The sequence below is a fragment of the Trichosurus vulpecula genome, chromosome 4 (genome assembly GCF_011100635.1).
Source record: "Trichosurus vulpecula isolate mTriVul1 chromosome 4, mTriVul1.pri, whole genome shotgun sequence".
NCBI lineage: Eukaryota > Metazoa > Chordata > Mammalia > Diprotodontia > Phalangeridae > Trichosurus > Trichosurus vulpecula.
The window spans coordinates 431909519-431937503 of NC_050576.1; the positions used below are offsets into that span (position 1 = coordinate 431909519).

Genomic DNA, 27985 nt, shown 5'->3' on the forward strand with positions numbered 1-27985 from the left:
TCTCTCTTTGTCTCTGTCTCTGTCTCTCTCTCACACATACACACACATATACACACACACACACACACACACACACACACACACACACACACGCACACGCACACGCACACGCACACACATCACAGGGGTCAGAACATGTCAGCATGCCCAGGAAATGCGGCTCCTGCTTTCCCTTGTGGTTTCTTCCTCTCTCTGTCACCACTCCTTTCAAGGCCCCTCTTTCCTCTGCTCTCTTTGGCAGAACACAGGCTGCCAGAAACTGGCGGGTTTTTTTTCTTTCTTTTTCCAGGCCTTATGATGAGATGATGAGAACCAGCGGTAGGAGGAAGAGCAGGGGGCGGAGGACGAGGGGGCGGGGGCCCTGCCAGGGCTTCCCTCGCTGTTGAAATGGGGCTTGTTTCCTTTCCATTACCTACTGGTGTCTTGGAGGGCTGAGGGTGAGGACCCTTAGTGCTCTGAAAGGCAGAGGCTGGGCAGGCTGCTGCCGAGCTGCTCCCACAACTGGGGTCTAAGGAGGCCAGCCCCTAAGATCCACCCTGCCAAGGCGGCCATGAGGCCCTCTTGGGGGAATGGGGCTGTCTGCTGCTTCGGGTTGCTTCTCTGGGCATCACAACTGGTACCAGGTATGTGGGGAGCCCGCAGGGCTATTCTCTGAGTCCTATCAGGTATAAGCCTGGTGAGAGTCCTATGTCAGGAGGGTGCTCAGCAGGCGGGTGGGGGTGGGTGCCTGCCCCAGGCATTGAATCCAACCTTGCTAAAAGGCTTTGGAATTGAGATCAGGATGGAGATCAGCACATCGACCAAAGAGTATGACTGAGCACCAAGTGTGGGTAGACAACAGTCAGGGGAATGAAAAGACTAATAATAACAATGGACACTTCTATACTGCTTTGCTGAGAGAGATACAGAGAGAGAAAGAGAGAGAGAGAGAGAGAGAGAGAGAGAGAGAGAGACAGAGACAGACAGAGACAGAGAGACAGAGAGAGACAGAGACGGAGAGACAGACAGAGAGAGACAGAGACGGAGAGACAGACAGACTTAGACACACAGAGACAGTTATTATCTCATTTTGCAGATGGAAAAGCAGGTTAATGACATGCCAAGGTTACGTGCTAGTAAGGGCCAAAGCCAGGACTGAGGACTATAGAATTATAGACCTTGAGTTCAAAGGGACCTCTGAGGTGACCTGCTCTGACACTTTCATTTTACAGGTAAGGACACTGAGGTCCAGGTTGGTAAAGTGGCCTCCCTGAGGCCACACAAGCTTTAAGGATCAAAGGCAGGACTTCCTAGGAAGTGCCTTCTAGGTCATCTCATCTAACTTCCTCATTTAACAGAGTTGAAATGAGCTGCCCCAGATGACTTAGGCAATATGTCGCTGAGGTAGGATTTGAACCCAGGTCCTCTGACCCTAAAGCCAGGGCTGCCAGCTTTTGTTCCAGCAGCCCACAGCACCTTTCCCTTTGTAAGGGATCTTCAAGTCAGGAGACCTGGTTAACAGCCACCCAGAAATAACGAGGAATAAAAGGGAGCAGAGAACAGAGGCCTCTCCTGTGTGGATCAGACCCTGCTGCTGGAGGGAGAGCAGAGGGAGCCTTAGAGCAGTCAAGGAGGGCTCCACTGTGTGGCTCAGACCCTGCTGCTGGAGGGAGAGCAAGCAGTCTGGGAGGGACTCATGGAGGCAGATGCTCATGGAAGTCAACCCCCTGGCCTGGGTAGCAGGAAAGGACAAACCTTAGTGTGTCCCCATGAAGGACAACGGCCAGTGAGACTCTTCTGGTGTATGCTGCTTGAAAAGCCTGAGGGAAAGGCAGGGAGAAGTCACAGACCATTCAGCAAACAGCAGAAATAGGATTCCCACCAGGGGCTCTAGAGCCAGAGGGCCTGGGTTCAAATCTCATCCTGGATGCTTTCTTACCTGTGTGATCCTGGGCTCTCACTTCATCATGCTAGGCCTCATCTTCTTCATCTGTGAAATGAAGTGGTTGGCTCTAAGAAAATCGGGCACTTTTGCCTCTAGACTGGACTCTACTCTTTTTTCTTCATCAGTAAAATGGGGATGCAGATAGTGCTGGCCCAGCCTGACCTGTGGGCTTGAGAGCTGACCAAATGAGACGATAGACATGAAAGCTGGTGAGAAACTGTCAAGGGCTGATCGGAGACTTTTCTTCTGTAAGGAGCTTTCCTGATACAATGTAATTATCACAGCTACAATTCATTCTCCTTTGGAGATGTTTCTCTAAGATACTCCTGGGGTTTACAAACAATTGTAAAACACACACACACACACACACACACACACACACACCCATGTGTCACATACATGCACGTAAGATATTCTTTCAGGCTTACAGTCTTTTTTTTCTACTACCTACATAAAAAAGAAAAAAAGAACCCAGACCTCCCCCACCTTTGATAATCCTGTATTGGTTTTTCAGAAACAAAATAAGCTCGTATTTTCAGTTTCCTTCAGGGATATGATTTAGTGCCTCCCATAAGACTAGGGGAGAACCTGGATAACTTGGGGAGTTCTAGGTCTGAAAGGGGAAACCAGCTAATCATTCCTGGGTCTCTTGAAAAGCTTTCTTCCTTGACCATCTACATGGGAGGGGCAATAGGCAGCTCCCAGCAAGTCTCCATGGCCTACAACCTCCCTGCTCTTCACCATGGAGGGAGGCAGACTGCTGAGGTCAGGAGCTCCTCTTGTCCAGGTTGACCTTGGATGACTGAGGCACCTAAGGGGATGAATGACATGGTGCTGTGGCCATGCCTCAGGCCAGCTCTTCAGGTGACAGGGAGCTGACCCAGGGAAAGATCTCTACAGGTGGATGCTCTCTCTTTAAGGCTGAGGTTGTAGCTTACAGCCCCACCCATGAATCCATGAGTGCTTTGGTGAGAGGATTCCTTCTGTCCTCTGTGCCTTAGGAAATGGTCTTTGTTTGTTACAGGGCCTGAAAATGTCATCACTCCAGGGCCGGGATGGTGATGGATCTCTCCCAACTGATCAAAGCTGGAACTCAGATGATAAACATAGTTGCACAGTTTCTCTACAGGACTTGGATTTCAGCTTGGCAGGGCACACACACACACAAACTCTCTCACACACACACTCACACACACACTCTCACACACACACATTCTCTCTCTCTCTCACACACACACACTCTCACACACATATTCTCTCTCTCTCTCACACAGACACACACACACACTCTCTCACTCACACACACACTCTCACACACTCTCACTCACACACACTCTCACTCACACACACACACACACACACACACTTTCTTTTATGACTCTGTTAGGGCTTTAAAACTGGTCTAAGGATTCCTACCAAACACAAGTGTTAGATGAAACACTTTCGTGGGTTGGGGGTGGGAGAAGGACACAGCAGTGAAGATCCCCAGGCACGGTCTATACTACATGGGCCGTCAGATTAGCCATGTTCAGGAAGGTTCCATGACTGTAAGGTGGAGTTTGGTTATAATCAATAAGGATTTTATTAAGCATCTACTCTGCACCAGGTGGGAGCAGCTAGGGTGCTCAGTGAATAAAGCACTGGGCTGGGAGTTAGGAAGATCTGAGTTCGAATCGGACCTCAGACACTTACTAACCATGTGACCCTAGGCAAGTCACTTAACCTCTGTTTGCCTTAATTCACTGCAGAAGGAAACAGCAAACCACTCTCTTGTCTTTACCAAGAAAACCCTGTGGACAGTATTGGTGTGCTCGGCTCCACAGGGTCACAAAGAGTAGGACACGACTGAACAAGCAAATGACAAGTGCAGCAACAACGTGCCCACATTGTCACCCACACTTGTTGGGGACAGACCTGGCCCAAGGGGCCAAAGGCATGCTTTCGGGAACCTCTGACTGAAATTGATTATTTCTTTCAATTATTGAAAGCACGATTCTGAGAACAATCCATGGACTTCCCCACAACTGCCAAAGAGGGTCATGATTCAGAAGAGGTGAAGGACCCCTGGACTAGATGGTCCAGGCATCCCTTCTAATTCTGAGATTCTGTGGTTCTGAGAAATAAAACCAGAAGGAACTGGGAAGAGACCACGGATTGAGATCTGGCAGGGACCTCAGAGCTGATCTAGTCCGATGCTCCCATTCTACAGATGATGAAATTGAGATGGGATTCGACCGGTCCAAGGTTCCCTAAGTAAGACAATGAAAGAGTCAGGAACTGATCATAGCAGGGGACAAAAAACTTGGATCAACTTCTGAGTAGCCTTGGGAAGAGATAGTACTAAGTCTGCCCCAGTACAAGACACATGAAAGAAGGGAGGGGAGGAAGGGGAAACCAGGAGAGAGGCTTCTGGGAAAGAATAGCCATGGATGTGTGGTGGGAGGGAACTCATAGGAAGGCAGACATTACTAAATGGAATGGCAGTGAGCAGAAAAACCTTGTAAAGAGGAAGATTTGGGAGTTAAATGAAAGAAAATCAGCAACAGGTGAAGAGAAAAGCTCTAGGATAAGAATTGAAAAAGGAGACTCATTCATTCATTCAATGCTTACTTATTGATTCCTCTCCATTGGGGTCTCAAGAAGATCATAGGTTAGATGCTTTTATTGAGGGGATTTGTTCTGTGAAGTTTGGATTTAGTCAAAGGGCTGTACTTGAGGACCTAGAAGGCCACGTGTGGCCTCGAGACTGCAGGTTCCCCACCCCTAGGTTAGCAGGTTAGCTAGAAGGGATCTCAGGCTATCTAGTCCACCACTGTCACTTCACTGCTGGGTCATGTGCCCAAGGTCTAAGTCAGAACTAGTAAATGGCAACAGAGGGATTCGAATCTAGGTCTTTTGACTCCCAATGCTCTTTCAATTGTACCAAGCTGTCTCCCCCAGATCCCACAGGACCCAGACCAACCTTGGGTATGGTGCTTTGCTTTGCTTGGATCTGTGCCCCCCTCCCTGAGATGACAGAGAAAAGAGAGAGCATTCAGCAGAGACCCACCTAGGGGCTTCCCCAGTGGGAGACGCTGAGGCTTAGCTGAATCCCAGGATTTAGAGGTGAGAGGGACCTTGCAGGACATCAAGGCTGAAAGGGGGCTTGTCAGCATGGAAAAGAGCTTGTAGAGGAAGTGACTCGGTGATGGTTTGGAATAAACTGAGGGATTCGAAGTGCACAAACAACTGGTCGTCATTTCAAACAGACATGCCCAAACTTACACATTCGTATGAAAAAAAAGGCAGGGTGATGCAGGCAAGACAGCTCCAAGATTTGGACTCAGGAGACCTGAGCGAGAGGCCCAGGTTTTGCCACTTAACAGCTTCATGACAACGGATCCTTTTTGGGCTGCCCAGTTTTTCCTGTCTGGAAAATGAGTGCAACAGTACTTGCATTAACTGAAATTTGCATTAACAGTAATCTGTAAGATAGGTCATCTGCCTCACATGACATGGAAAAATTTATGCAAAATGTTTTGTAATTGTACAGAGATATGGAACTGTCAGCGATAATTATTACCAAGAGGAGAATAAGTTAGGCAGGGTGGGAAGGGCCGTGTTCTATAGCCTTTGAAAAACTTGAATTCAGTCAGCCAACTATTAAGCACCTTCTGCTGTGTGATGGAGATCCAGAGACAGGCCAAAGACAGTCCCTGCTCTCAAAAGTGAGCTCTCAGTGTGATAGGAGTGACAATATGAAACAACTGTGAGCAAACAAGCTATTGACAGGATAAATTGGGGATCATCTTGGAGGGAGGGCTCTACCATGATGATGGGAGCCTCCCCTTTAATTTGGGGGTTCTGGGGAAAGTAGTGAATGTGGAGTCAGAGGACCTGAGCAGAATCAGCCCTGGGTCTGATACATTCTAGTTATGTGACTTTGGGCAAGCAATTTCAACTCCGTGAGTTTGGTGTTTTCTCGTCTATAAAGTGGGAAGACTGTACTCCCCACTGCACAGGAGTGTTGTGAGAATAGTGGGGTCTTGCTACGTGGATTTGAAATGCTATTACAATTCAGAGCTTCCTGGTGACCAGGGAAGGGTAGGTTGAATTTCTAAACTTCTATGGTTGCACGTGGTGAGAAAGGATCCCTTGGGTCTGGGAGGAACATGGCTGCCCCAAGGTCCTTAATTATTTCTGCCTTTTTGATTTAGGGAAATTCTGAAAGGGTAAAAAGGTGTGCCCAGGCCAGTGAGTGAGATAAGGAAACTGAGCTCAGCTGTCTGACCCCCTCCATGGAAAATCATACTCTGGTTTGCATCTACTGGGCATTCAAATAGGCATCCTGGGTGAAAGAGAAAAGGAGTAGATGTCAGTCCAAGGTCTGCGGTGTTTATATGGTCTCCTGGCTCACTCAAGCCCTGTGTGTCCTTAGCCCAGGATGGGACAGTGTCTACTCCCTCCCAATGTCAGGCTTACTAGACTATGGGCAAAGAAGGAATGGGAGCCAATGTTCTTTCTGGCTTCTGATGCTACCTGCCAGTGCTCTGCTCTTCAACATGAATCCCTGAAGGAAATGTCCAAATCACCATCTCTTTTCTTTGGCTCTGAGTTTGAGGCAGAGGACTAAGGAGGGAAGGTCTCACAACCATACATGGAAAAGAGAAAGTTGATTTTTTTTTCATGGTAACTGTTGAGAAGCTGTTGATAATACAATTGGTGTGTGTGTGTGTGTGTTTGTGTATCTTGTGTTGTTTTTGGTTAACCTGCTTCTTATAGGTTAACCTGCCTGAGATGGGAATCAAGATGATGAGGAAATTTGCAGGGATCCAAATGATGACCCATCTTTTGTCAGCTCATACACCTCTTTATTCTCTGTGGTCCTTTTGTTGGTGGAGAGTGTGTTTTCATCTTTAAAATAATTTTTACTGATTTTTTTTAATACATCACAAAATTTCTCCCTTTATCTCTCCTCTTTTCTCTCTACTAGAGAGCTATTTAAAAAATAATTTTTGTTAAAAAGAGGAAGAGAAAAAATTAGTAAATCTAACCAATAGATTAAAAAGTCTTTAAATACTTGCAATGTACCACACCCATGGATCTCCCATTTCTGCAAAGGAGTGGGATGAGGGGGCCTTCTCATTTCACTTCTTTGGAAGCTTCCTTGTTTGTAATTTTCAATATTCATTTTTAGTTGTTTTGTGGTTGGTCTTTCCATTTATGTTGTTACAGTCATTGGGGAGAGTGTTTTCCTGGCTTTGCTTACTCCATTTTGCATCATAATATGTTAATCTTTCCATGCCATTTCTCACAGCACAGTCGTATTCCATTATATTTATGTACCACAGTTTGTTTATCTAGTTCCCAATCACTAGGCTTCTACTTCGTGGTGCTACTATAAATATTTTATCTGAGAAATTTGACTAGATTTTTTCTTCTTTCTTTCTTCTTATTTCCCTTCTCATCCTAGACAAATTATTGTTTTTTTTTTGCAGAAGCTTTTTAAAATCCATGCAATAAGAGTCATCTATTTAATTAAAAAAACTCTATCCCTCTTTGCTTAAAAATCTGCATCCTGCTCCTAGCAGTGAAAGGTGTATGATCTGTTTCTTTTCTACAAATTTTTTGGGTCCTATGTCCACGGTGAATTTGTTGTGGCCTGAGCCTATTTTTGTCAGACTGCTTTCCAGTTGTTCCATCAATTTTTATGTAATAGGGAGTTCTTTCCTAAGTAGTTTATGTTTTCTGGTTTATTAAGCATTAGATTATTATTGAGTTCCACCATTGGAGATTCTCTCTTGTCTGGTCTATGTCTCATTGATTTATTTCTCTATTTTTAAACCAATTCAGGACAGGCATTGTTGATTGCTGCTTTGTTATATAACGTGAGTCCGGGAAGTGCTATTTGTCCTTCATCTTTATATTTTTTCTATATTTCCCTTGATAGTCCAGATCCTTTTTCTCCAAGTATCTTTAGTTATTATTTCTTTCTTTAGTTATTTCATCAAATTCTGTAAAGTATCCATTTGATAGTTTGATTGGTGCAGCACTAAGAGTGTAAACAAATTTTCGCAAATTTGTCATTTTTATTATGACCTTATTACAGGCACAGCCCAGCCTTGAGCACCGAATATTCCTCCAGCTATTTGAGTGCTTTAAGGAGCACATTGCATTGGAATCTTTACAAGTATTTTGCGCATTTTGTAGATCGAGTACAAGAATTCTATACATTTTGTAGTTATTTTGAATGAGATTTCCCTTTGAATTATTTGTTATTGCCATATTTGGTCGTCGTGATCCCATGGACCGCCGCGCTCTAGGCCCTTCAGTCCTCTACTGTCTCCCAAAGTCTGTCCAAGCTTGTGTTCATTGTTTCCACGACACTATCTATTCGTCTTATCCTCTGCCACCCCCTTCTTTTGTCTTTAGTCTTTCTCAACACCAAGGTCTTTTCCAATGACTCCCGTCTTCTCATTATGTGGTCAAAGTATTTAAGCTTCTGTTTCAGTATTTGACCTTCCAGTGAATAACCTAAATTATTTTCTTTAAGTATTGACTGATTTGTTTTCCTTGCTGTTCAAAGGACTCTCAAAAGTCTTCTCCATCACCATCATTTGAAATTTGGCATCATTCAGCTCTCCTTATAGCCCAACTCTCACAGTCATACATTGCTAATGGAAAAACCATAGCTTTGACTATATGGACCTTTGTTGGCGAGATGATGTCTCTGCTTTCTGGTACGTTGTTCAGATTTGCCATAGATTTCTTTCCGAGGAGCAAACATCTTTTATTTCATAACTGCAGTCACCATCTGTAGTGATCTTTGAGCCCAAGAATATAAAATCTGACACTGCTTCTACCTCTTGGATTTTGTTATCAATATATAGAAATGTGATTTTGTAGGTTTATTTTGTAGCCTGCAACTTTGCAGAAGTTATTGTCTCAATTGGTCTCATAGGTGATTCCCCATATTTTCTAATTAATTCATCATGTCATCAAAAATATCAGGATGGTTTTGTCTCTTCTTTACCTATCTTTATGCTTTTAACTTCTTTCTCTTCTTTATTGCTATTGTTCTAGCATTTCTAGAATCAAATAATAGTAGGGAGAGTGGGCATCCTTGATTTACTCATGTGTTTATTAGGAAAGCTTCTAGTGTATCATTATTGCATATGATATTTGCTTTTGGTTAGATACTTTTAAAAAGATTAAAAAAATGATCCCTCTATGACTATACTTTGAATTTTTTTAACAACGTGCAAATGAGTACTGTACTTTATCAGAAGCTTTTTTCTGTATCTACTGGGATACAGAGAAGGATCATCATGTGATTTTGGATGTTTTTGTTTTTAATATGATTGTGATTATTGTTTTCCTAATGGTATAATATTAAGAAACATTAATTTATATAACACTGATTTCTTAGGTGAGTTGTTCTTAGTTGGTCATGTTTTGCCCTAAGAGCATACATTTAATCGATTTTCTTTCTCTGTCCAGTTGAGTGTTTCTGGGTTCCAAGACTCCTTTGAGCTCCCTGATGGTCACTATCTCTGTGTTTATCCTCTCTCCTGTTCCTTTTAATCATGGTTTATGCTTTCAGGGAACATCTTGTCCCATCCCTGCTAGAGAAGACTCATTGAGTGTATTCTAACCTCCTTGTGGTTCACAAGGCTTTCACTTGGATTTCTCTGGATTGATTTACTCTAGGTAAATTGTGTTTTGCATATGTGACACCAGCTTTTCTCAAGCTCTGGGGAAATTTCTTGGGAGAATCCAAAAAGGAGAAAGAGGCATCAGGATTGTGAGAGCAGCCCCTGATGCTTCCTACTCAGTCCTTGGAGGAAAGGCAACGGCATGAAAGCTATTCCATACATGCTGAGGCAACCTGCTGCTCCTTTGTCCTTTTTAGCTCTGGGCTCTGCAGTAGTAAGGGTGCTCAACTCAGAGTCAAAAGATCTGAATTCAAATCCTGACTTTGATCCTTACTAGTGGTGTGACTTTAGGCAAGTAACTTTATGTGTTAGGGCTTAGATCGGTCATCTATAAAATGGGACAAAAATACTTGATGCATAGATTCACCTCATGGGTACATTGAAAATAAAGCACATTGTGAAACTTCAAGCAGTGAAGAAGCAAGTCCTGGTGATCTAAAGCACATTCACTTGTATTGAGGGACAGCAACCATTGGTCACCATCTATTTCTTTGGATGAATTAGTCAATCAGTATTTATCAGCAGACAATCAGTGTTCACTATGTACTAGGCACCACACCGGGCTACAAACCCAGAGAATGAAGCCCTCCCTACTCCCAAATAACTTACCTTCTGTAGGGGAAGGCAATAGGCACCAATGTAAGTGTATAGAAAATGAACCCTAGGTAATCGGGGGCAGGGAAGCTCTAGCATTGGGGAGAAGAAGAAAGGCTTCCTTTAGGAGGTGATGTTGGGCTCAGATTTGAAGGGAGGTGAAGGTGAGGAGAGAAAAGACACTTCCTACCTGGGGGACAGCCTGTCCAGAGTTGGGGAAATGGGTGATGGAACATCATGTATGAGGAAGGTGAGTTTTGCTGGAGCGTGGTGCATGTGACAGGCACTGAGGGACAATACAATTAGAAAGTTAAGTTGCAGTCAGGTTGTAAAGAGCTTTAAAAGACAAACTTGGGCATTTGTATTTGGCCTTAGAGAGCGCCTTGAATTTATGGAGTGAGGGAGTGACTCAAGCGCAGACCTTTGTTTGGGTATATCACTTTCATAGCTAGGGGCGTGAGGGATTGGAAGTGGAGAGACTTCAGACAGGAAGACTAATTAGGAGGCTATTGAGGTAGCTGAGTGAGAAGGGAGAAGGGGACTGATTGATATGAGAGATGTTAATGAGTGTGGAAGAGCACATGACATGGAATCCGAGGATCTGGGTTCAAATCTCACTTGTCACTTAGGACCTCTGTAACCTTAGCCAAATTGTTTAACCTTTCTGGGCCTCAGTTTCCTCATCTGTAAAATACAAAGGTTGGACTTGATGACTTAATCTTCTCTACTTCCAAGTCTATGATTCTGAATCCATGAGAAGGCTTGGCAACGGATTGGAAATGGCAGGGGAGGGAGTGGTGGTGGTGGTGGCAGGGTGAGGGAGGGAGCGAAACTGAGGAAGATGATGGGGTTTGGGAGCTGGGTCCCTGGGCTCCAGGAAGGGTGGTGATGACCTTGACAGAAATAGGGAAGTTTATAATGTGGGTGAGTTTGGGGAGGAAAATAATGAGTTTTGGTTTAGACAGGGTGAATTGAAGATACCCAGGGGACTTGGGTTGGAAATAATCATTGGATAGTTTGTGGTGTGGGGCTGTACCAATGAACAGAAATATGTTAGTGGTGGAATACTTTTTCCAATAACAAGCTAGTTTTAAAATGCCTCGCACAGCTAGAGTATTATCAGGAGTGAGTCATCCCCCTTTCTCTAATACCTCAACATTTACAAAAAGCTTTTCTCCCAATGAGCCTGGTTGGTGGGTTGCGCGAGGGTTTTTATTTCCATTTTACGGATGAGGAAACTGAGTTTCAGGGACGTGGAAGGGGCAGGGGAGGAAATGCTCCACTGGCCCCGGGTCTTCTAATGCTAGTCTGACTGCCGTCTCTCAAGGGAAGTCTACGCCAAACCGTCTTGTGCGTATAAACCATACACATACACCCACCCAAATACACGCACTCACTAGCCTTCGGTAAAAGGTGGCTTTGTCCTATATTGGTGTCTTAAAGTCAAGAGAGACCAACAGAGTTTGAAGGCAGCTGCTTCCCCAAGACCCACTCAGCACTTCCTTTGATGGCAATCTGCCTCCTTTATTTCTCTATTTTGAAGCCGGAAGGAGTCCAAACTGCTCATTTAACAGAGAAGGAAACAGACTCTGATAGGGAAACTGACTCACATCAGGTCACACAGTGAATTAGTAGCAGTTTTGACTTTTGAGATTCATTTTCATGTGGATTAAACAAATGTTTTATGGTGAGTGTTGGGGGCGGGGTCCTGATAAATGTCTATTCGTTCTCTGAAACAAAATGTGCCGGCAACACTTTCATGTTTGATCGGCACCGTTATTTCTCCATCATCTCCTTAAGTCTTACATTAACAAAACAGCAAACCAGGCCCTGATGTGTAGCATTTGTTGATTTCTGAGGCGTAAATGTTGACGCTAGAAATTTAACCATCAGCTTTCCAGTTTGAGCTGGCTCCGGCTGTGTCCTTCGGTGTTGTCAAAGGCTCTCAGCATTCAGGGAGATGTAAGGAAGTCTAATGGATGCTGCCTGTGCTGGGCATCTTCCTTGTGAGCACAAGCAGAGCTTGGAAGCCAGCGTTCCTGCAGAGAGATCACTGGGTGAAATTTCAAACACACACAAACCACAGAGCTCCTCCCTCCTCTATAATTCACTGAGGTGCCTTCCACGAGGGTGACCTGTGTCTTCCTGCCCGGTCCCTCTCTCCTGATTCTCCCTCCCAGCATCCAGCCCTCGGGCCCCTCCTTGGAGGGACTCAAACTGGGGAGCTTTGTTCTTTTTTCCATTTACATCTTTCCCTCATATTCCCTCCACCAATCAGCAACAAATAAGCCCTGACTCTGGGCCAGCCACTGTGCTGAACACTGGGGATACCAAGAAAAAGCAAAAGCAGGCCCTGACTGCCATTCTTACATTCTAATGGGAAAGACAATGTGTCCCTCAGTCAGTTCATACAAGATGAATGCTACACAGACAGAAGGCATCAGAGAGATAAAGTAGCAGCTGGGGAGGAGTCGGAGCATGCCAGATAATCCCACCTTGCCTAAGGTCACAAAATAATAAGCATCAGAGGCAGGATTTGAACTCAAGTCCTGTGACTCCCCTTCACCTCCCTGATGATCTTAGAGCTCTTGGCTCCAAATCTGACATGCTCCATGTCTCACTGGATTGTGGGGCTTTTCTTTATCGCCACAGACTAATACTGCCTGTTCCTAATACTCACTCTAAGGAGCCAAATCTCCAGTGGGATTTCTCCACCCTATGTGTTATTTATAGGGTTACTTTTAGGCCAGGGCATAGAACATTCTGTTGTTCAGGTTACTGCCGATCTCTAATAGATTGTCTTCACTCGGTCAAAAGTGAGCTGAACTAAAGCGTTAGAGTTGTTTTTAACACCATTCCATTTTCTGTCACCAGGTCTTTGCCCAGGTGGGTTTCTGCATCTTTTCCTCACCTTCCTTTCTTGGGGTCTGTAGCCGTCTTCAGGCTCAGGTGCAGCCTCCATGAGCCCCCCACTTGATAGGGTCCAGTACACTTTGTGTCTTGGCAATACTCCTCTGTGGGTGTCGTTCTCCCCACACGGACAAAAATGTAAACTTCTTATAGTCAGAGACTGATTGCTTTTGCCTGTGTCCCCTGGACCTGGCATGCAGTAGGTGCTTAATTACTGTTTGCTGAGCCAAACTGGATTACATCCAATGTATGTACAACCAGCCATGAGAATGGGAGGGGAGCCTCAGTTCCTCCCTTTGTAGACTGGGAGAACATAGGTTGGACTAGACCTTTCCAGTCCCTTCAGCCTTCAGTCTATGAGTGCGCATGGTTGGTCTGTCTTCCCCACCTCCCTCCTCTGCAGCTTACAGTTCACTGCCTTTGTTTTATCAGTGGTGACGTCACTGAAGTTTTCCAACGTATTTCTCAGGCCTTGGGGTAATTGACTGGGTTTTTATTGCTTCTTAAAAAACCCCAAACCCTCTGGCTGTGCTATCCTTCTAGCCTGGAGAGGAAGCTGCCCCAGCTCAAGGGAGCCTGCGCTCTCCACACTGCCACCCCCTCCCGTCTCCAGAGCAGCTGTTTGCCCCCCTTCTCTCCACCTGGCCCCTCTCAGGGAAGCTATTTTCCTTGCATCTCGGGGGTGGGTGCAGCTTTTCGGCAGCCTGGTGCCGAAGACGGTTAGGTTTCAGAACACCCACCCCTATGGTCCCACACGCCTGAAAAGGGCACATAGACTGGGAAGGCAGAAATGGTGGCTGAGCCCTCAGTCTGGAGTTCTAATCACAGGCAGGTTAGACAAAACAGGACTCAGGGACCATCTGATGCAAGAAGCTTGTGGAGTCTCAGAGCTGAACAAGCTCTGGGGGTGTCTGGTCTGACCCACACCTCAGCCTGTTTAGTCATCTAATCTTAGCTCAAGGATCACCTCTTCCAGGCTGCCTTCCCTGGCTCTTTGGTTGGCAAGGAGGTTCTTCCCCCATCTGGTTCCAGCCTTATTTCCAGGCTCACATCTTTATTCCTGCCAAACTGTTCATTTCCCATCTCTGCGCCTTTGCTCAGGCTATCCCTCATTCCTGGAATGCCCTCCCTTCTCATCTCTTCCTCTTGGAATGGACCTTGAGGGCCACCTCCTACAAGAGGTCTTCCTTACCCTCCACTTCATTCCTGTGCTTCATCCCCAAATCTACTTTGTATTTACTCATCTGTGTGCCCGCTACTCTGCCTCCCTGCTCCCTGAGGGCAGGTGTTGCTTCCTTTTTGGCTCCCCCCTCTAGTGATCAGCACACAGCAGGCTCTTAGTAAATGCTTGAGTTTTCTCTCTTTTCAATTTCTAGAATTTCTGCTTTATCTCCACACCTCACCTTATGCTATATTCATAGGATCAGAGGCTGGGAGTTGGGAGGGTTCTCAGGGGCCATCCATCTAACTCCCTCATTTTACAGATAAGGGACTCAAGCCCAGAATGGGACAGGGGGAAGGGACTTGCCCAGAGTCACAAGGCTAAGAGGCATCTGAGGTGGGAGGTGCCTAAGCATGAAGAGTGCTGGATGAAGCAAGGAAGTAGTCAGAGCAGGATCAGTTAGTTCCCAAACACAGAAGCTTTAGTTGATATGTGCACTTACCAGGGTTGTGGGTAACTCCTTACTTGGTGTCAAGAACTTCACTTCATTATAAACCAGCTCTGGTTAGCATGGCAATGCTGGCATTCTGTACATGTCACAGCAAACACTCATCCATCCTCCACAGAGTCTGATCTGGGTCAGGGCAGTTTGTCAAGTGCAGGACCAGGGGAGCCCTGGCATTGTCTGATAGGATGGGGCAGCCGTGCCCCATCGGGCTGTGGTTCTTAGGGACCACTGAGGTCAACTGGCTTTGGACAGCACAGTCATCCGGAAAGCTTAAAATAATATGGCCCCCACTTCTGTATCTGGCAAGAATTCATCATAGGCCAATGGTAATGAAGGCCAGGCTTTATTCATGCCTCATTAAAGGAAGTGGTCAGTCTTCCTATTCATTTGGGGGAGAAGTTTCTTGCTGGTGGCCAATGGTGTGGCTTGCTGACAAGTCTCAGAACATGACTAATTCTCCTATTTGGGGACCCTTCAAAAATGTCCACACAACTCTGCTGTTCTCTGTGTCTTCTCTTCTCCAGAATCATTATCCCTAGTTCATTCATTCAATGCTCATAAAGCATGAGCTCATGGCCCTTCATTCGTCATCCTGGTCTCCTGCTTTTGGATCCTTATCAATGTTTTCCCTAGCATGTAAATGAATGAATGGATGGAAAAGCATTTGTTAAGTGTTTACCAGGTACTGAATACAATATTGACAATACAAATAGAAAAGATGGCCCCTGCTCTGATGGAGCGCGTGTTCTTAGGGGGAATGATGCATATGGGAAGGGTCAGCTGCAGGACAGATGGTAGGAGCCCTGGATCTAAGGGTAGAGTGGTCCAGATGGTCACACATATTCTTTGTATCATCCTCATTGATAAAATCAACTCTGTTTCTGATACTAAAACATTGGACAGCACCAAGGACTTAGCTGTTGATAATTTCCTTTTCCATGCCTTTTGGAGCAGTGGCTGGTAAGCATGGGGGCTGTCACTCCTGCAGGGACAGCCAGCAGGTCATATCTCCCTAGGGGTTGTTTGCCTGGACAATGGCTTCAAGGACAGACTGGAAGCAGGGTGAGTGGTCTGCAGAGGGTGGTGCTGCTGCTCCTGGGGCTTTTGGTTTTCCTGCCTGCCATGAAAGTTGGTTGGCAGTTGGTGTTGGTGTTGGCATGGTTGGTGGGCTCCTTGTCCACTGAGATTGCTCTCTCAGATGAGATATGGTTCCCAGTAATGAACATTGTTCTCCAGATGTGGTCTGCCCAGGGCAGAGGACAGAGGGCCTACCCTCTCTCTCATCCTGGATATTTTACCTTTGACAAGGCAGCCCAAGGAGGCTTTTGTTCCTTGCGCAGCCATGCTACACTGGTAATTCAAAATGAGCTTGTCGCTCACTAAAAGCTCCCCATCTTTTTAGATGAACAGCTGGCTAGCTGTGCCTTCCCTACCTTACACTGGAAAAATGGACTTTCGGGAACTTAAATGTAGGATTTTACATGTATTCCTCTTCAATTCCACAGTATTCCATTCAGTCTGAGGCTATTGAGTTTTCCTTCCTCCGGTGTGTTAACTGTCCCTCCCAGCTTTGTGTCATCTGCACATTCAATGAGCATGTGCCACACGTGCCTTTATCCAAGTCACTGACAAAACTGTTAACTTGCTCATGGCCAGCCTAGCCTGGTGTCCTTTTTCCAAGTTGACACTGAAGGATTACACCCAGTCATTCAACCGGTTCAGAATCCACTCATGTTTTCCCTCTTTTCCATGAGTAAAGCATGGGATGCTTGGTCTTTTTTCCCCCTCCAGAAATTCTTGTCTGATTCTCAGAGGGTCTGGTTTTCATTCCTTTCACCATCATGGGAATATTTGGTGATAAATAGAATTTCTTCAGAAATGCTTGTTATGGTGGAAAGCACACTGGCTCCAGAGTCAAAGGACCTGGGTTCAGATCCTGCTTCTGATGCTTACTACTTGTATAACCTTGAACTAATCACTTAACCTCTCTGAGCCCCAGTTTTCTCTTCTCTAAAGTGAGAGGGGTTATAGTAGATGACCTCAGAGGACTCTTTAAATTTAGGATCCTCTAGTCCCCTCATTGTGTCATCTTTACCTACATGGAAAGCCCTGTGCCCAGGACACAGCCATCTTCAATACATACTAGACAAATGGCTTTCTTGATCGAATTCTCACCAATTAGACTGGCTAGTTTGAGGCTCCAGAAAACAATAGGCCTAAGAACAATTCTTTTGGCTTGTTCCAAATGCCCACCTTTTATAGACAATCATTTCCCCCATCTGGTAGCCCCTCCCTTTGTGGTAACTCTTCAGCTACAGAACCTCAGGGTTAGAAAGGTCTCTCAGTGACTGGCTAGCCTAACCCTAACCTCAACAAGGCTGAGGTTAGGGGAGAGTAATATGGTGTGGCAGAAGGAGCGTTGTGTGGGTAGAGATAAGGGGTCAGAAGCCAGAGGTGTCATGGACAGCAGACTCTCACATCTGATTTCTTTTCCAGTGAAAACCAAGTACAGCCTTGGCTTTTGGCCACTCCAACTCTCGAGGGCAGCAGGAGAAAACGCCACTTTTGTCTGCAGCGTCTCCCACAAATTACCATTTCTCATCTTAAACTGGTACAGAGAAAAGAATGGCAGCCAGCCTGTGAAGTTAGCTGCCTACCCCAAAGACACGCCCAGCTCTCACCTGCAGGACAGGTATCACATAGCCGTGCTGGATGACAACCAGACCTACGAGATGACTATTTTGGGGCTACAGCTAGATGACAGTGGGAGATACTTCTGTGGAATTATCAATCTTGAAATGACTTTTGAAATGCCACCAGTAGAAGAGAGTGATCGGTCAGAGCTCAATGTGACAGGTGGGTTACTCGTCCTAAGGAAAAATGGGCATCGAACGATGTACCAGGGACTGAGAAAGGTTCCTGCTCTCAGGCTGTGTCTAGTGGAGCCCAACAGGGTAGTCTGGGGTTCAGGCAAATTCCAGCCTGGGTCATGTGCCACTGCTGTGGGAACTAGCTGTTCCTCTTGCTCTTTTTTACCTTATCTAGTCCCAGCCCAGCCCCAGCCCCACCATTAAGAACACACCCCGTACGCTCCTGGCTTCCCATAGCCTCCGCTCTATAGAGTCATGGCTGACCCACTGAGGAAAGCACATGAGTATGAGCTTCCCCCGGTGTCACTTAACAAGAGGCTTGATATGTCTCCTGCCTTCTTCTCCAACCTCTAGAGAGAATCGTGGTTTCAACAACGACTCCTCCCTTCACCACCCCAGTGCATCCAGAAAAATTCCCGTGGATCATTGTGGTGGTCTCTGTCATCGTGGGTGCTGTACTGGTCCTGCTGCTGCTCTTTTGTATTCTGTTTGTGGTAGAATTCCGAGATCGAGGAGGTAACTGCTCTCCTTAGCATCCCTCCCCCATCCCACCCCTCCCCCTCACCCTGCTCGGGTCTTCCTTGATAAGGTTGCCTTCCGTCCTCTCTGTATGTACCTATTGATGGACATGTTGTCTCCCCTGTTGGAACATCAGCAAGGACTGGTTTTGCTTTCTTTTTGTGTTGTTAGGGCTTGGGACAGAGACTGGCCCATAGTAAATGCTTAAGAAATGATTATAAGTTGGCTGTTTAATTGCCTGTCCCATGCTTGGAGGAGCTCAAGAGGTCATTGCCACCCTCTCTCTCTTCTCCCTCTCCCTCCTTTTCTTCAGCATCCTCATAATCAGTGATCACTAGATTGGAGTCAGGAGACTTGGGTTTAAATCTTTTTTTGGGTGAATATGGCCAGTCATTTTACTCTTATCATTACATTTTCCTCATTTTCAGAATGGGAGTAATAATACAGCTTACTCCAGCCACCACCTCAGGAAAGGGGGTGGGAATGGACCGCTCTGTTGTTCCACTTGCCATCTTGGTGATTTCCCAGACCCTAAGTTCATTTCCTGGCTACCACTCCCTTCTAGGTGCTGCCTCCCCATGTTAGAATGTCAGTCCCTTGAGGGTGGGTGGGTGGATGGATGGATGGATGGATGGATGGATGGGTGGGTGGGTGGATGGATGGGTGGGTGGGTGAATGGATGAATGGATGGATAAATGGATGGATGGGTGGATGGATGAATGGATGGATGGATGGGTGGATGGATGGGTGGGTGGATGGATTTTTGGATGGATGGATGGATGGATGGGTGGGTGGGTGAATGGATGAATGGATGGATAAATGGATGGATGGGTGGATGGATGGATGGATGGATGGGTGAATGGATGGTTGGATGGATGGATGGTTGGATGGATGGATGGATGGGTGGATGGATGGGTAGGTGGTTAGAAGGATGGATAGGTGGGTGGGTGAAAAGCATTTAAGCACTTACTATGTGCTAAGCACTGTGTCAAGTGCTGGGGCTATAGATACAAAAGCAGGACAAATCCCTACCTTGGTCAATCATTTAACTTCTCTGGGCCTTAGTTTCCTCATCTGAAAAAAGAGGTTGGGGTAGACAATCCTTCTGGGTCTAGACTATAATCCTTTGAACTCTCAAAGACCAAGATCTGCAGGGCATGCAAGTTGTATGTTAGCTTTTTTCAGCTATAAGCATATAATGATAAAAATAAATAACAATAATAATATAGCTAACACTTATATAGCGTTTACTTATGTACCTGGCACTGTGCTAAGTGCTTTACAATCATTATCTCATTCGATCCTCTCAATAACCTTGGAAGGGGGTGCTGTTATGATCTCCATTTTGTAGAGGAGGAAACTGAGGCAGACATGGTTAAGTGACTTGCCTAGAGTCACCCAACTAGTAATATCTGAGGCTAGATTTGAATTCAGGTCTTCCTGACCCCAGACCCAGCACACTACCCACTGCACCACCAAGCTGCTATTAAGTTTAAGTAATTCCTCTTTGCCAGGAATGTGCTAGGAACTGATAATACAAAGACAGAAAAGAAAATTGTCCCTCCTCTTAAGAAGCTTCTATTCTGTCAGGGAGATAATGCCTAAGTATGTGCATATATGCCCCTACCGTTTGGCTTTGCCTCCCTTGTCTTACACTGGTCTCCCCTTTCTGTCTTCTTGTGACATTGATTTTATAGAGAAGGAAATTGAAGTCATTGGCCCCTCACAAGTGGCAGAGTCAGGATTAAAACCCACATGTCCTGGATCTGTGCCCACCATTAAAAATAAAGGAGGGCAGGGGCCCTCATGGATGCTCTCCCTCTCTTACTGGCATGGGAGCTTTGTCACGCTCCACTTCTGACTTGGGTCACTTAGCCCCTCCTTAGGCAGCTTTGTGTTCCCCCACTCTTGGGAGCTTACCATATGGGTGCCAGTTTTGCTGTCACCCAATTGTGATAGCCTGTTGCAGTATTCCTTAGTACTCTGGGGATCAAGCGAATCTGCCAGTCTCAGCTTCCATGGCAGCCCTCACACCCAACTTCTAACACCATCATGCCAGGCTGGCTCTCTCTGGTAGCTCCAGGACTGGTTTCTGGACACAGAGGGGATATGCCTACTTGAGGTAAGCCTACCCCTAGGCCTGAGGTGTGTGGGAGGAGAGGGAACTAAGAGAGACACTCCTAGAATCATCAAAGGCACAAACTTGATTTCAGCCTTTGCCACTATGATAATGAGCCAGGGAAGGTTCTTGGCCCCTGAGCCAGGACACAAGCAAGAGAAGACAGTTCAGTATGTCCCAGCTTCCTCCTGTCCTCCGTAACTCAGCCCTTCTGCTTTCAAACACCACTGGTTTGCACTGTGAGAAACTGGTACAGAGGGTGAGGGGCGGAAGTGCCGGTAACTAGCCACCTAGAGTTCCAGGATCCGAAGAGAGGTCTGGCCTGTCTAGTGGTCATTGTGGAAGCCACAGAGGTGAAGAAGCTTGAAACTCTGGACTTGGACTTTCACCTCAAATTTCTGTGTAACCTAGAGCAGGTGGCTTTCCCTTTCTGTCCCAGCTGCCTCTCCAGCAAAGGAAGCTGTGTATGGAAGACGGTTGTCTCCAGGGGACAGTCGCTTGGAGAAATCAGCTATTTTTTCTTAAACTGTTAGAGACTTTCTAAGGTTTCTTTCAGCTCCAAACTATCTGATCCATATGGCACTGCTTTGAAAGTATGACGACGATAACAATTACTGCTGCTGCTGCTGCCGTTGGCCTCTATTACTACCTTTACTGCTGCTGCCGCTGCTTCTGCTACCATTGCTACATACATTTCAATAGCTCTTTGAAGTCTGGAAAGCACTTTGCCTGTGTCATCTCATCTGAGCTTCACAGTAGCTCTGTGAAGTGGGGACTTAAAACACTATTATACCCGTTTTGATAGAAACTGAAGGAAACTGAAGCTTAGAGAAGTTAAGCCACTTATCTAGGGTCCTTCTTTTTTAAAAAATATTTTTAACTTTCATTTAAAAAATTGAGTTCCAAATTCTCTTTCTTCCACCCTCCCCCTTCCTTGTGCAAGCAATATGATATCAATAATACATGTGAAATCATGTAAAACATATTTCCATATTAGCCATGTTGCAAAAAAAAAAAAAGAAAATGAAATAGTGTATTTGAGTCTGCATTCAGAGTTGGTCACCTACTCTGGGGTGGAGAACATCTTTGTCATGGGTCCTTTGGAATTGTCTTGGATCATTGTATTGGTCCAAATGAGCTAGTACATTTCTTTAAAAAATTTTTTCGCTTTATTAGGTTAAAGATTTCCCAATTACATGTAAAAGTTTTAATGTTTTTGTTTTAAATGTTTATTCATTTATTTATTCATTTAAAATTTTTTGAGCTCCAAATTCTCTCCCTTTCTCCTATCCTCCCCCACCCATTGAGAAGGAAAGTAATATGATCACATGATATATGTGAAGTTATGTAAAACATTTCCATATTAGCCATGTTGCAAAAGAAAATGGACAAAACCCTCTAAGAAAAATAAAGTAAAAAAAAAAGTCTGCTTCCCTCTGCACTCCAAGTTCACCGGTTCTCTGTGGGGGTGGAGGACATTTTCATCATGGGTCCTTTGGAATTGTCTTGGGTCACAGTCTTGGTCAGAGGGAGCTAGTACATGTCTAAGGTGGAATGTCAAGATTTTCCTGGCTCCAAGGGCAGCCTTCTGCCTCTGGCACCCCCTCCCTACTAGGCAGAAACATCTTGAGACTTTGATGAGCCTCAGGTTTCCATTTCCCCAAGTTCCTGCCACACTCACTGTATCTTCTTTAGCCCAGTTTAGGGTGGGGGAAGTGGTGATTTCTCAAAGTCCCTTTTCCTCCCTGTTAGCAAACATTTGGGACTTGAGGCTGCAGGCTGGCTCCTCCCTGGCCTGATTTCCTCACCTATTTACCTCTCTCACCCTTCCTCCTGCTCTGACCCTCCACTAGGGGTGACCACGGAGGAGCAAGGCTAGTTTCTATGTATTAGTTTCATTTTCTGTTGGTGGGAAAGGAGCAGCTGCTCTGGTCCTTGGGCTATTTATTGGTGAGGGAGAGAGTGGCAGATAGGGAGCATTGGGCCATGGAGATCTTGCTCCTTCACCCTCTGCTCTCCATGATGAAACCTTCATGCAATGATGCTGCCTTATGCAACATGGCTCTCCTGGGGGCTCCGAGGGGCCTCTCTGGGCTTCCCAACAAATCTCTGCTCTGCTCCAATGTTCTCCTTGGGGATTTTGCTTCAGATTTCTCACCTTTCAGGATCAGAGCTTTCCTCCTCCCTTGTAATCTCTGGAGAATGGTAGGTTTAAAAAGAAGAAAAGCTGTCAGGCACGAGGGAAGGAAAAGCAGAGTCGGGGAAGACCTTCCTGGACTGACCAGAAGACACCCCTTTACGCCACCCCCCACCCCGTTCCATGCTTCCTACCCCACCCCAGGAGCCCAGGTGGGGAGGTGACCACTGCAAGATCTCAGCTCTTAGATTATTTCTAACCAGTAACTGTCTTCTTTACAGGGGCTGGTAACTCTGAGAGTGACAAGGACTCTCTGGTGAGTTTCTTTAGAGTCTCTTCCTCTTATTTTGGCCAGAAGTGTGGCACTATCCATGTTTGTGGAGGCAGATTGGCATGCATGTCTCCCTGTGGAGAATCCTGGATTTGGAACCTGAGGAGTGGGGTTCAAATCCCAGCACTGCCAAGCTGTGGCTAAGTCCTTTCCCTCCCCCTAGGCCTCAGTTTCCTCTGTGTAAAATGAGTAAGTTGGGCTAACTGTTCTCTCAGGCCCATCTGGCTTTTGTCCCTGGGGTCCCCAGGGTATGGGGAGAGAGCACTGAACTAGGAGTCAAAAGGACTCATATGGAGGCTCAGTTCTGCCACTTTTCACTGGTGTGATGTTAGACATGTCACTTCAGGATAACACCACTGCAAAAAACATATTCTGGAGTCAGAGGTTCAAATCCAGACATCTTTGTGACTTTGGGCAAGTTAGTTCCACCTCTCTGGGATTTGAGCCTGGTTATCCTGACTCCAAAAGGAATTGTTCTTTCTACTACATCTCACAAAAAAAGAAGAGAGAAAGAAAAAGGGAGGGGAAGTGGTAGAGAGGAGAAAAAGGAGAGAGAAGAAGGCAAGAAAGAAAAAGAAAGAGTGCATCTGGTGGGGGATGGGGGCTACAACAGGCTTCTCTAGTCTCCCCTTTGGCCTGAGACCATCTCTGGAATCACTGCGGAAGTGTTTGACACTACAATTACAAACAATCCATTTCAGCTTTATCGTTCTTTTAACATTTCCTCCCTCGCTCCCTCCCTACCTTCCTCCCTTCCTCCCTCCCTTCCCTCCTCCCTCACTTCCTTCCTCCCTCTCTTCCTCCCTTCCTTCCCTCCTTCCTTCCTTCCTTCCTTCCTTCCTTCCTTCCTTCCTTCCTTCCTTCCTTCCTTCCTCCCTTCTTTTCTTCCTCCCTCCCTACCTCCTTCCCTTCCTTTCTTCCTTCCTTCCTTCCTTCCTTCCTTCCTTCCTTCCTTCCTTCCTTCCTTTCTCCCTCCTTCCTCCCTCCCTTCCTTCCATCCTTCTTTTCTTCCTTCCTCCCTCCCTTTCTTCCTTCCTCTCTTCCTTCCTTCCTCCCTTCCTCCCTCCCTCCCTTCCTTCCCTCCTTCCTTCCTCCCTCCCTCCCTTCCTTCCTTCCATCCTTCTTTTCTTCCTTCTTCCCTCCCTCCCTTCCTTCCTCCCTCACTTCCTTCCTCCCTCTCTTCCTCCCTTCCTTCCCTCCCTCCTTCCTTCCTTCCTTCCTTCCTTCCTTCCTTCCTTCCTTCCTTCCTTCCTTCCTTCCTTCCTTCCTTTCTCCCTCCCTTCCTCCCTCCCTTCCTTCCTTCCATCCTTCTTTTCTTCCTTCCTCCCTCCCTTTCTTCCTTCCTCTCTTCCTTCCTTCCTTCCTCCCTTCCTCCCTCCCTCCCTTCCTTCCCTCCTTCCTTCCCTCCTTCCTTCCTCCCTCCCTCCCTTCCTCCCTTCCTTCCTTCCTTCCTTCCTTCCTTCCTTCCTTCCTTCCTTCCATCCTTCTTTTCTTCCTTCTTCCCTCCCTCCCTTCCTTCCTCTCTTCCTTCCTTCCTTCCATCCTTCTTTTCTTCCTTCTTCCCTCCCTCCCTTCCTTCCTCTCTTCCTTCCTTCCTCCCTTCCTCCTTTCCTCCCTCCCTTCCTTCCTTCCTTCCTTCCTTCCTTCCTTCCTTCCTTCCTTCCTTCCTTCCTTCTGCTGAAGCCCTGACACTAAACTTTTTTCTGTGTGAACTTAGGCAAGTCATTGGGTCTCAATTTCCTCATTTGTAAAAGGAAGGAAAAACATGTATGAAGCACCTACTATGTACCAGGCATTGTGCTAAGTGCTTTACAAATATAATTTGACACAACAACCCTAGGATGCAGATGTTATTGTCATCCTCATTTTACAGTTGAAGAAACTGAGGCAGACTAGGGTTAAGGGACTTGCCCAAGATCACACAGCTAGTAAGTGTTTGAGGCTGGAGTTGAACTCAGCTCATCTTGACCCCAGACCCACGGCTCTATCCACTGTGCCACTTGGTTACCTCTAAAAAAAAGTAAGGGAATAAGTATTTATTAAGCACCTACTATGTGCCAGGCACTGTCCCAAACACTTTACGAGTATTATCTCATTTGATCCTCATAATAACCCTGAGAAGTAGTTGCTACTATTATCCCCATTTTACTGACGGGGAAAGCGAGGCAGACACAGGTGAAGCAACTTGCCCAGGGTCACACAACTAGTAAGTGTCTAAGGCAAGATTTGAACTCAGGTCTTCCTGATTCCAGCCTTAGCACTCAGAGTTGGATTAAGTATCCTCTGAGGTCCCTTCGCCTCCTTGGCCTCTGATCTGCAGGTTGGGGTTGGCTTTGAACCTTACATCAGTGACATTTCGACCCCATTATCACTCACAGAGGAGGCGTGATGTTTCTGTACAGATGGAGAAAGGGGTGAAAGGAAGTCAAGTGACTGATCCAAGGTCTCACAAGTCAGTGCCTGTGTTCTTTTTCCACTCCCTGATATCAAGAGAACCACACAGTAACAACAGCTGTGCATTAAAGCTTACAAACCCGCATGGTCTCATTTGGACATCACACTGACCCTGTGACATAGGTGCTATTAGGATCCCTACTTTACAAGGCGGGCGTTGTTAAGGGACTTTACCGGGGTCACACAGCTGTTAAGTGTCTGAAGCAGCATTTGAACTCGGATCTTCCTGACCCTAAGTCCATAGCTGTCTTTCAAAAGCGGCCAGAAGGAGGGTGGGCTGGTCCTTGCTGAAGACGTGGTCAGATGACGGAGGGTCAGGCAGAGCTGGCATTAGAGCAAGGTGTCCCTGGCTTCCCGGTCCCCACACTATGGACAGTGATATCCTTTCGGCTGCCTCACCTGCGGGATGGGGCTAATGCTGAATGCTGATGGAGACTTCGGAAGGGAAGATGCTCAGACAATCTGCCGCATTTTCTTTTTTCAGTCCTTGAAGAAGGCTGAGCCATCTGTAGCCTCCGTATCCACTGTGGTCTACGGCCAACTGGATTTCCAGAAGACTGAGGTGCCCAAACAAGGCGGGGCCGATTCGGGTGAGCAGACGGAGTACGCCACCATCATCTTCCCGGCAGAGAAGCCTGCATTCTACGGCAGCTCTCCCCATAGGAAGTAAGGTGCCACAGCCACAAGAGGACGCTTGCAGACTCTCAGAGCCCCTGGATGGGACGTCTTTCGGACTCTTGGAGGACTTTCTTCTGAGCGCAGGCTGGTGGGCTGTCCCTGACGAGTGGGAACTCCATCCCTTCCCTCCTCCCCATCTGCCGCTGCACCTGGGAAGGGCCAGCGCTGAGAGAGAGGCAGTGGCTCCTCACCCCTGTCCAGGGGTCCCAGGAGAACCTAGGGGATGGTGGGATTGTTTGCTTTGCAGTCTGCCTGGCATTCGCCTTGGGGGCTAGGAGTGAGGGTGGAAAGGAAGGGCTGTTGAGGGCCATGCACAGGGGGCTGTATTTGATCCTAGTGACCGTAGGAACCAAGAGGATGTGTTCTCTTGGACTTGACGATCCCAATGCTGGTGCTCCCAGTGAGCTAAGAAAGCACACATTGAAATCTGTCCTTCCCTAGGAGTTATGCAAGATGGGCCTCATTCCTCTCATTAGGTGGATGAGAACGCTGAGGCTCAGAGAGGCCCCCAGGAGGCCCAGCTAGTAGCTACGAGAGCTGGACTGGGCTCCTGAGCTGTCCCAGGCTATTCCCTGCATCCCACCAAACTGCCCTTCCTGGGGAAATGGATCTTGGTTGGGGGTGGGGGGAGATTACTGGTCATTCATAGAATGTACAGCTAGAAGGGGCCTTTGAGATCCAGCCCCTCATTTTATAGAAAACAGGCCAAGAGAAGGGAAGGGGCACCCCTAAGACCACTGCACGAACAGAGGATGTCCCCCTTGCTGCTGTGGACCAGCATCTTCTCTGAAACTTAGGAGCTGCCAATATAAGATTCAATCATTTGTCCAGGGGCACACAGTCATTGGGTATCAGAGGCAGCGCTTGAACTCAGGCCTCATCTGGGGCTCTGTCCATGGGGTGAGATGGGAAGGCTCGTTCAGGAGGATAGCGGATTAATGGGGCCGGATCGAATCCTCATAGTTAGGGCAGGATGATAGAGCTTCTCCTGGGTGAATGGATGGGCTGGGGGCAGAGCAAGGAAGGAGAGGGAGGAGCATGACCTGGGGCACACTCAGCACTACAGAGAAGCAAGGAGGTGTCGGCAAGTTAGACACCCTTCCCCCCAAATTGGCCCAACGTGGGCATTTTTAATGAGAGGTAATGCAAACTTTGTGGGCACAGGCTGCTAACCGTGAAAGTGAAAACCTTAGAGGTTCTGAAGGGGTTGGGGAGGCAGGGCCTGATCAGAGCTGGGCTCTTGTCCTCACCTGTCTGGGGCTGCTCTAGCCTGCGTCAGGAACCTAGAGGAGATAGAAGAGGGAATGGAGCCTCCTCCCCTACCCCACCCCACCCTGGATTCTGACCCACTCCACTCCACAGCCCTTTGCTAGCCTTGGTCCCCAGATTCACCTTTCTCCCAGCCCTCCCAAGCCCCAGGACATCAATTGGGCTCCCGCAGCCCGGAGCTCTGCCAGCTCCTCAAAGCCAAGGATGAGGTTCTTGCAGGATCCTCATACTCCCACATACCAGTCCCCAGGATGGTTCCTGGGCTGTGTCCAGTGGCTTTCTGGGCTAGTCTCAGCCTGGTTAACAGCAATAGAACTGAGGCTGGTCTAACTTTTTCCTTTAAAGATTACTCTTCATCTTTTTAATCAGCACGGTCATCCCAGATCTGGGAGCCACTTACTTCTTCTTGAATCAGTGTCTACTGTGATTTGGCTTCTTAAAGTTATTCTTATTCTTATTATTTATTTTAACAAGAGGTATTGGTGAGCCCTGCAGCCCTGGGCTCTTACTGGACACTACCCCTATCTCTGATGGTGCTGCCCTGAGGGCAGTCTGCTGGCATTGCTAAATCTTGTATTTAAGATGGTCTTTGACAGATGAACTAGAATTCTTTGGTGATTTTGCATATTTGCACTTGATATTGGCCAGTGAAGACCGTGGGGAGGGGCTGAGGTGAATCTAGCCTGGAGCTGCTCCAATGGGCTTTGGGGATGGCAAGAGAGAGAACTGGGCGGAGAACAGAAACCACGCCACATGCCGATATGATATCCCCTAATTTTTTTGTAGGCCCATTTGGGCTTTGGTGCCTCATTTCCA

General features: G+C 46.8%; 1 protein-coding gene across 1 annotated transcript; it reads left to right on the top strand.

Moving 5' to 3' along the window:
• Nucleotides 1-451: 451 nt before the first annotated feature.
• Nucleotides 452-27945, top strand: PDCD1 (programmed cell death 1). The gene is made up of 5 exons (XM_036757467.1): nucleotides 452-623; nucleotides 17289-17648; nucleotides 18017-18178; nucleotides 22719-22753; nucleotides 25707-27945. The coding sequence occupies exons 1-5, from the start codon at nucleotides 551-553 to the stop codon at nucleotides 25890-25892; spliced, it is 816 nt and encodes a 271-aa protein (XP_036613362.1). The 5' UTR covers nucleotides 452-550; the 3' UTR covers nucleotides 25893-27945.
• Nucleotides 27946-27985: the final 40 nt, after the last annotated feature.